This window comes from Drosophila teissieri, chromosome 3R (assembly GCF_016746235.2).
Source record: "Drosophila teissieri strain GT53w chromosome 3R, Prin_Dtei_1.1, whole genome shotgun sequence".
NCBI lineage: Eukaryota > Metazoa > Arthropoda > Insecta > Diptera > Drosophilidae > Drosophila > Drosophila teissieri.
Window position 1 is genome coordinate 5,851,561 of NC_053032.1, and position 10,311 is coordinate 5,861,871.

The window sequence follows — 10,311 nt, forward strand, 5'->3', positions numbered from 1 at the left end:
CAGAACAACGTGTAGATATATAATAATTCATAATAATGGATACATTTTTCGATTGTATATGACTAATTATAATTTAAATTGGTATTCGATTAACGTTGATGCTCGATTTCATGAAAGCATTAATGTGTGTCACTTGGTAAGAATATACAATAAATCAGCCTGTGTACATTTAAAAATAACTATATTTTGAAATTAATGTCATACAAATAAATTAAATTTTAAGCAAAGTGCAATGTGCAATTAAATTCATTGACCCCAGAGTGAAAAGAATCAGGAAGCATTGCACTTAAATTAAATATGCAAATGTTCGATACACATTCGCGTAAAACAATGTGTTTATATAACTAAGTTAATGTATAAATTATGTGTATAAAAATATGTGTATTTTGTTTGCTAAAGCACGCTGCACGGCGGATTGGTTTATTCAAATGTCTGGACATTGATGCCGACACACCTATATTTATTTCAGATACATATATAAAACATATATATTTCAATGGATATTTGTGGCCACATACATAGGAGCTTATGTGCTGCAGAGAATGCAAATACGTATTCAAAATATTCTGGAAGAAATGCAGCCGGCAGCGAACATTTCACAGTTGACTAAAATGTAAACACGAAGAAGTCGGAAAAGAGGAAAATCATTTTCTAAATATAAACAACAGTGCTCGGAAGAGCGCAATGTGGGAGGAAAATGAGCGAGAGTGGAAGAGCGGTGGGAACAGCCGAGAGCGAAGAGCAATGCATTGGTCATTCGTTTGATTTCAAGTGATTTTTAAATTCTATAGGCTGAAGTCATAAAAATCCTTTGCGAACAATTGGATGCCCTCTTATGTTTCAATAATATGAACAAATTTTAAATGCACACTACGATCATGCAATATCTTAATCGAATTAAACTTACTTGATCACCCCAATATTATTTAAAACAGAACATCTTTATCTAAAAGACAGTCAAACCATTTCATATAAGCAATCTTCTAATCGGATCACTAGATCTCTAGGCATTTCCCAATCCATGATCCATGCTCGATTCCCTGTCCGAGTAGGGTGTAGAACCCGTGTATAAATAAATTGTGTGTAGGTTTTTCGTTTTAACGGCAACAGCTGCACAGCTTTTGGAAAATTGGGAAAGCCACTCGCGTGTTTTCCTCTGGCGGCGATCAGTATGCGAGAGTGCGTCGACGAGCGAAGACACAGGACCAGAAGCCATTAAAATCACAGGAAAACGTATCCGCCGGGGGAATAACCAACGGGAAAGCTGTAGCCAAGTGAAAGTGTGAGGAGATATTAATAGAAGGCCACGTCGCACACATATATCCAAGCAGCGGATAAATATACAGACCGTTCATAGTCGGTCCGTGAGATACACACCCGGAGGAGAGTCGGAAACCAGAATGACGGACGTGCCGGAGCCCGTGCGCAAGTGCGCCAGCCTGTTAAAGGGCACGAAGAGTGACACTGAAAAATTCGCCGCTCTCTTTATGGTCACCAAGCTGGTCAAGGGCAAGGACTGCAATTCAGCGGGCAAGAAGCTGCTCTTCGAGGCCATAGGGTTTCCCTTCCTTAAGAAACTGCTGGTGTCCAAGGATCTGCCCAACGATTGCCCTCCATTAGTTTACAAGAGTGTAGCTCTCTCGATCCTCACCTGCTTTTGCCAGGAGGAGGAATTGGCCACCCATAAGGACATCATTGACGCCATACCCACGCTCCTGGAAATCGTTGAGCAGGCCGATGACGAGGACTACGAGGATAACCTAATTGTGGTCAGCGAGGCTTACAGTTGTCTCAAGAGCATCGCCAGCCATGAGCCAGGTCAGCAGGCCCTCCTGGCCACCGGAGCCATCCCGAAGATGTCCCAGATCTACTCCGCCCAGAGTTTTCAGACCGATGAGGCCTTGCACCTGATTGTTCTACTCGTAAAGCAGTTTGGCGTGGTATCATGGCCGGAGGATCCCACGGCTTTCCACGCTCTGATCCAGAGAATTGCTTTGGACATGGAAACCGACGACACGGAGAGGAAGTATGAGCTCTGCCGTATCCTGGCTGATATCCTTATCACCTGCCGTCGCGAGATTGTGATTAATTCTCTAGAGGGTCAGATCTGGCCGGAAAGCTTGTTTAAAGGCTGTGGAGATATTCTGAAGGCCAAGATTGGTCCCAAGCAAAGGGATCCCGCACTGCATCTGATAGCCACCACCTTGCAGGTGCTGGGCATTCAATGGGCCTTCATGGACGAGCAGAAGACTTTCTTCCTGCAGCTCCTCCAACTGGGAGCTATCGAGGTGCGCATGCAAATGGATGAGAAAAAACTAGAAAGCACCTTTAAGCAGGCGGAGTTACTCACCTGCTGCTTCTCCATTCTAGAGCATTGCATTGAGTATATGGCTACGGATCAACTGGACCTAGAGCCCAAGGAGAAACAGACCACTTATACGGCTCTCAAGGGCGCCTTCAACCAGGTTCTTTCGGTTTTGACCCGTGTTAGCCAGGACAAGATCAGGGAGAGCACTAATCCCAGAGATAAGAAGTTTGTGTTTGCCATCGTAAAAGTTCTATCCGCCTGGTTAGCCCAGGAGACAACGGCCATGAGACCGGCCATCTACAAACTTCTGCCCTTCATGCTCAAGGTCGCCAATGAGAGTTTCCAGGAGCTAAAGACCTGGAGAGCAGGAACTAGGGAAGGCGAAGCACCCATCGATGTTCTGAGGATCATGCTACCAGCTCTGTGCCACTTTGCTGTGGAGGAGGACGCCAGGAGGGTGCTCTTCACCCATAAGGAGGACGAAGTGCTGCTGGAATCCTTGGAGTTCTACTTCAGCATTGCCCACTGGAAGAGGCCGCCAATCCCGCGTGCTGAGCGTTTGAAGCGGATGAATGAGCCCGATCCGGTTCCGACTCCAGAGCAGCAGGCGGAGATGAAGGTGGCCAGGAGTGCTATAGTGGCTCTCTGCAACATTTTGATGAACTTTACCGTCTTGGAGCCAAAAAAGGCTGAGGATGCTCCTACTTTCGCCAATCTGCTGAAGTTCGTAGTAGAGAATCTACCTGAACTGAAGGATACGCCCGATAACCTGGTCATACATGGGAACCTGGCTGTGCTGGGCCTTCTACTGCTTAAGCAGCAGTCCAAGAAGGTGAAGCAGAACGACTTCTCCATCTGTCGTTACATCCAGGCCACCATTCGCTTCCTGTGGGATGCCTACAACATCGATGAGAGTAACGATCCCACCGCTCTGGTGGTATCCATTGCATATAAGGGTTACTGGTCGGATCTGTCGGAGCTCTGGTTCCTGGGAATGCAGACCATGTGCGGCGTGCTACCGCTGGTGCCATGGCTCTCCGAGTTCGCCCTGGAGTCCGGCTGGGCAGAGGGCATAGTGAAGACCCTGAAGAAGGTCAAGATCGGCACCCTGCCGCCTAACGTAAAGTCCGCGTACGAGGACTTCCTGTCCCAACTGGTGGACGTGAACGGCGATGTCCAGGCCGTGCTCAAGAAGGCCGATGCTCTGCGGGTCTGCCGCAATCACAGGATGATGGATCTGGGCAAGAAACTCTTCGGCGACTAAGCTAAGCTCTCTCTGTTTCTCTAGAGGCATTTTTTGTGTGTGATTTGTGGGCAAGCGAAAAATGGAAAATATTTTGTATGGTTTTTATTCTATTTTATATGCTCTATTTTAATGACTAATTAACTAAATTTATAAAAAAATAAATAAACCAATTTTAAAAACACATCCGGATATAAATTTCGTTTTCAGTTTTGGCTTCTCTCATCAAAATGTTTTGCCATTCATTCAGACTCGTTTTCGTTTGTTCAGGCCAACTCAGCGGAATTAGTTGAAACTTTTGCTTGTTTTCGTTCTTGTTGTCCGTTTTATTTTCGAACAAAAGCAATGTGTACGGGCGAAACACGTCACATTCGTATATATTCTGCAGAGGGAAAATAAAACACTAGCGTAAAACAACGATGACGAGTGCAGAGGCTGACCGAAAATAATACTAATAATAAGTGAAATTTAATTAAAAACATGCAGCTAAACTTTTTTCACTTTTGTTCACATCACGGAACGGAAGCGGCGAATTAATAATGTGCTGACGTGAAGTGACAACTTTTTTGCCAAACAATTGTGGAGGGGGAAATGCATGTAACATTTCGGAGGACAACTTATTCCTCGTGCTATTTGTTCCGTGAGATGAGAAATGCAGATATTCCAACATCATTTACAAAACTAAACATTAAAGGACAAAATCGATTTCAGTAAAAAATTTCTGATGAGGACTTTTTGTTCAGTAAAGCAATTAAAATGAAATGGTTTTGGGTAATTAGACCCGACTTTATTAGCTTAGCATATGTAGTTTATTAAATTAGATACTAAAACTATCAAAGCAGATTTTCGCAAATACCAGATTTTGACGTTTTAAAGACTTTAATCGACGAAAAAGGCTTTTTATTTTACAACAGTATTGTTTCCAATTTATTTGATGTAAGGCTGCAGTAATAACAATTTGTATATTAACTATTTTGAAATTCACTTTCCCATTTAGGTGCATTTTAAGTTTTTAATTGATAGGCCACAATTTAATTTTTATTCAAATAATTATTGGTGCTAGCTAGTATTTGTTCTCGTGAAATGTCTGTCGTTAAAGGGCTTATCGGCTGGCTTATGGATTTGGGACGACTACATCCGCATCTGACCGGATTTTGCCGCTGCGAGGCTAAATTTCTTGTTAGCAATGAATGAAAATAGAGCTGGAGCTCTAAGATGGAAGATGGTGAGGCAGCAGCTGCTAACCGAAGCAAAAGCCGGGCATAAATCTCCAATAAATCTTAAATACATATTGCGCCGCCTGTCGAGATGCTCCGCTTCTGGCCCAAGGAATACATACATATTATGCGAAAGTATCGCTCAATCGTGCTATCTGCTATCTGCTATCTACCATGGGAGTCCTGCGCCAGCTCAACACCTGCCAGCCATTTCTCTTTCATATCTTAGGGCTGGGCTGGGCGATGGGTTTTTATTACGATATAATATTTTATTGTGTACCTTCAGATGCTCGGATATTTGGCTCTTCGCTACATTTGAGCTTCAACCCTTTTCGGCCACGGCCACCTCACTTTTTTTCTGGTCCGCTGGTTGCTGTGGACTACAGAATGTGTAAATTTGCCTGAGCCGTTTGTTCTGTTTTGTCACCGGAATTGCTTAGCTGTGCCAATGCGAGGAAATCGGAGGAGTGTGGACTGGGTGAGTTGACCTGGCAGTGGCTTTGGATTTTCGGCTATTTGTGCATTTGACAAAGGTAATAAAAGGGGCCTTCGGCTTTTGAAGCATCGTCGCCTGCTTGTTGATTTTGTTGCTCCGTTTGTTTGGCTCAAAGCTATAAAATATATACAAATATATACGGGGAAATGTGTTTTATTTTTATTTTATTTCTTTGCTGTTTGTTTACCTCATTTTTTGGGCGAGCAAACATGCGCTGGCATTTTCCGTTTCTGTTTGTGTTCCATGGGCTTTAATGTGTTTGCTTCTAATTAAAATTAAAAGGTTTTTATGCCTGCCTACTGCGTGAAAGATATATAATGTCTAGCGCATATCTATGACATACTCGTAAAGGTTTAAGCTGGTATTGCGGCAAGACACTCAATGATCCATTAATTTAGCCAGTGAACTCCTAAATCAGCCCCGCAGAAAGTGGAAAAGCTGAGAAGAGCTCATGTGGCACTGAATTCAAGATGTTGTTGCAGCAACAAGTTGAAGCCACCTTGATTGCAATTAGTAGCATTCTCCGGCTTTGTTGCCACCTTAATGAAATGAAAACAAAGTTGGAAAAAAGGTAATGAAACGACGAAGCGAGCAGAAATTCATGCCAAGTCCGCACTTCATGGCAACGCTTTGAGAAGGACTCGTTGACAAGGATCTTTGTCCACAAAGCAAACCTCTTAAGTTGTAAGCTTTGTTTCGCTCTGTGGGATTGGCTAAATATGTTTATACAGCCCCTGTCAGGGATCATCAGCCGGTTTAGTAAAAAATTAAAATGTTACTTACAAATTTTCACTGTTCAGGACATCGGATAATGTTATTGGGGTCTTTATTAGAACTGTGGAATTGCAGAACAATGTTTGCCTTATCTATGGATTTACTTTTGACACGAATACTATTTTAATATATTTCTATTTATAAATTTATATCCAAATCAAACAAAGTCGTTAGACAAAAAGGCAAATGCCATTCGAAATGAGAGAAATGTGCTTGTACATCTTTCGACGATAATAATGATTGGCTCATAAATTCACAAGTTGTTGATATATAACTTTATTCCTCAATAAAACTCAAAAACTTTTATTATCATCAAATGTATGATAAATAATTGCAGACTGAAAAACAATTGCCTTAGCTTTTAACGTATAGTTGCCTAGTGAAAATGAGACAAATATACTGGAGGAGCTAAGAATGGCCATCGAAGGAGTTTACGCGGCGGGACATTGCACCATTTAGCCCCCTGCTTAACACCCAATAACAGTATCATGCGATTTTGATTGCCAGATTCAATGGCCACTTGTTGGTGCCAGTATCACCCGCAGCAGAAGCAATTGCTAAAGTGAAAAGTGAAAAGGGTGCTGATGATGCACGCGCAAATGCGCACCCCAAACACAGTTTGGATCAGATTCCACCCCAAGCAATAATAATGGAATATAAAGTAAACGCTGCTCACAAATTTCCAATTGAACGTAATGGCCGATGAGGGGATGGGCGCAAAGGAGGGCCCTTGGCGCCTTCGTCTTCTAACCAGCGGGGAATTGGTCTTGAGGAATTTCGAGTCCCCGGCAAATTAAAATTAATGCAGTGTCGGTGGACACCAAGGTAGTAGGAGCAGATGTTGCACTCCAAACTGGGCAAGTCGTAAATTATTCAGGACACTTGTCAGCACCAACTGGCAAGTTTGCTAGCAAGCAGAACTGTATCAGCAACATATGCCGCTGAAGGGGCAGGCCTTCACACTTGATCCCGAGCAGATATCGGACGGATATCCGGTTAAATTGCAAATCGAGTCTCTTCAAGTTTAAGCCTTGACCTTGTCGAATTGGAAAGGCATGTCGCACGCTTCATAATCCCCATAAATGTGGTACGTCCCATTGAACTTGGATTATCGCATTCGGTCAGCAGCAGCAGCAGCAGCAGAAGCAGACGCGCTTCGCGTTTTTTCCTGTGGGTCTTTTCAGGGGATCCTTTTATTATTTCGGGTGTTGGTAATTAAATTTGTCATCACGCTCAGCTGGCAATTGGTCGTGGGTCAACGGTCATAAAAAGTGACGCCCAAAAGTGGGCAACGAATGTCGAAGAGCCAACGAAAGCGAATTTCACCAACGCGGAAGAGCACTCTCCCTCTCTTATTTTCTCTTCGCCTTTTCACCTCTTCTCCTTATGTTCCCGAGCTGCAGCTTTTGTCCCAAAGCTCGCGTTGCCATCTTAAAGCTCTTTGCGCGAGTCCGTTTCCGATTCCAATTTTAATTCCGATTCCAATTCCGATTGCGATTCTATTTCTGTTGTTTATTTTCTTCGGCGGTGTTAATGATGCGTTAAATTTAAATGGCCATAACCATTAACGATAATTGCTGTTGAAGTTATTGTCTATGAGGATATTTTGAGTTTGAAATATTTGCACAGTTATGAACCTCATTACGCTTGCATTAGTTGCATCCATTGCGCTCTTAATTCTCAATATCAAAATTCTCGAGGCAAAATGCGCGGCCCTCCCTTTCGGCAAGGAGGTCGATAAGTGCACTTGTTGCCTTTCAATAAATAATTTTTATTACAGTTTCGGACAAACAACTAATCCCCGCCAACAAGGATTAAATTACCCAGCAATCGAAGTTTGAAACAAAGCGAAACAATTGCACTTTTTCTGGGGAGGTTTGGAGTCCTTTGGCAACGTTTATGAAACATTTTCGCCCCTGCCTCTGCCTCTGCTCTTCCGAATTCATTTCAATTCGATTGCCCGCCCACGCTGCGTATACGTAACACAATAAATTATCAAGTTATGTACCAAAAAAGTCCGTGGAAGGGCTCAAGCTGTGGGAGGAGCGGTGGGGGCAACCGGTGCTCCTCCACCCTCCAGAAGGCAGCGTCAAAGGTTAGGTTGTGTTTTTGTCCAACTGGAAACACAATAAATACTGCAAGTGGGCGTCGGTTCTGTTTGCTCTTCGATATCAACAAGAAATTCAAATAAATGCATTTTAATGCTGGCATAGCAACCTTAGCCGAGTGTGGACGCTTTAAAAGCTTTCAAATAGAATAATTTATTTCCCTCTCTGGAGGCGATTCCGTAACGTGGACGGTAGGAGGTTGGTGGATGGAGGTTGTGGGCGTGGGAATGGCTGGGCTGAACGGGGATGGGGCTGTGTGTGTGTCTCTGTGTGTGTGTGTGTGTGTGGTCCACCATCGATATCGCCATACATTGATGTGTTAATTGCGCCATTCCAAGGAGGCCAAGGAAACAGGCAATCACAAAGACCAGGGTTGCCTACAGTTCACAGGATGGACATAATTATATGAAATGAACTTCTTGTATCAATTTCTAAAAATGCCTATAATTAGATCAATTTATGTTTTTGTTATTAGATGTTGTAAATTTTGGGATCTCTTATATCTATGTACTTAAGTCGGGTCTGAAAGGGCCTGACAACCATATAGGCAATTTCCTTTGCCTTGCATGCACCATCACCCCCAATAATTCTTACACATTTTGTGTAAAAGTATTTTTCCTTTACCATTTTTTCTTGCCTCTCACGCCTTCCTGAAACAATGCATTTTATCTCGGCTCTTACACATTTTATTTTTACTCTTTTCCATTCAGCTTTGACATAAGAACACACACACAGTTGAACGTGGAAACGCACATGGAACCAGAGGCTGAGACGCTTACAAATGGGGTGAACCAATAGTCTACAGCTCGTTGGCTTGTTTAATTGGTACGCTTGCTAGCTATGATACAAGATAACCAGCATATTAAAGTTCTTGAACTCCAGCCTTGCCTTACAAAATATTTAAAAATAAATCAAAGTAAAGTATGAAAAGGAAGTTGAGTGTTTTTAGGTATGCTATTATATACAATTGTATACAATTACTTTTAAATTGTCTATTACGCTAGCTGATTCTGCTAACTAAAATATTTAATTAAATTCGGAATTATTGTGGGCAGATATAAAATCGAATGCAGAACGAACCCTAGTTACGTATTACCCTTTTTGTGCAACCCTAAACATGTCTTATAGACAGTCCGCCTGTCGCCCCGGAATTTTCCCGGCACCTTGGGCTCTGAAAGCAAGCCAGTATGCATGTCTAGGCTGGATACGATACCACAACTAAATACTTAATTTTCCTCTTGCCGTTGCCTTTGATTCTTTTAATTTTCCATAGCATAGGGAACGTTAGATGGGGCCACCAATACAGATGTATGCGTTGTCTGCCAGTACTTACGGCCTACGCACGCACACAAGCCCTCCGTGGGGGGTGTGGGGTGATAATGGGGACGGAACATGGGAGGCGGGGTGTCTGGCCGCCTGGAAGACAGCTGTTCGGAGCTATGGGTTCGATGCGACTGCAGAATAAGTCGGTCTTTCAACGCCAGCGGACGTTCTTTGTGCTCGTTTCATCCCCCAGGCCGTATATTACTCATACGCCGCGTGGCGCGATCAGTGGTGAGGCGGAAGTGAAATTGTTTTGTGATTGAAATGTAAATAAGCAGGGCCTGCCAAAACAAATATCGTGTTTATCATTGAAAATATGTGAAAGTGCAGACCGCTGCAGCGCCCTGATTGACGCAGGCATCGGCGAATGCAGTGCACCCGTGACGTCTCTTTTAATAAATCAGTTTGGAGCATTTATTATTCGTCGAAAATGCGAATTTCCCAATTTCACTGAAAAATCAATTTGAAACAAAACTCTTGAAGGAAACATTTAATGGGCTTTCGCTGCACGTCCCGTTTTCGTAAACATTTGGTTTTAGGTTACCGTAAAAAGTATTCTAAGAGTAAATAAAGGAAAGAGGCAAGACATATTGAACTGTTGACAAGCTGCCATTATTTGCACACTGGTTACGATCGCAAGGAATATGAATATGCCAGCTTCTAGCTTAGGAAACAAAGTTAACAAAATAATTATTATTTGATCATACATTTTCAGACAAATTACAAGTTTTAGCATTGTATAATCCTCAAAAAGCCGATGGCCCACCTCTTCTTTTAAACTATAACTCTTTGTGTATTGACCGGTTCGATTGTTTAGTCAGATGTTTTAAATAAATTACACA

The 10,311-nt window shown here is 42.8% G+C and overlaps 1 protein-coding gene across 1 annotated transcript; it reads left to right on the forward strand.

Moving 5' to 3' along the window:
• Nucleotides 1–1,165: 1,165 nt before the first annotated feature.
• LOC122620047 (neurochondrin homolog) lies at nt 1,166–3,743 on the forward strand. The gene has a single exon (XM_043797320.1). It carries the CDS (start codon nt 1,401–1,403, stop codon nt 3,570–3,572), a length of 2,172 nt encoding a protein of 723 aa, XP_043653255.1. The 5' UTR covers nt 1,166–1,400; the 3' UTR covers nt 3,573–3,743.
• The last annotated feature ends 6,568 nt before the right edge of the window (nt 3,744–10,311 follow it).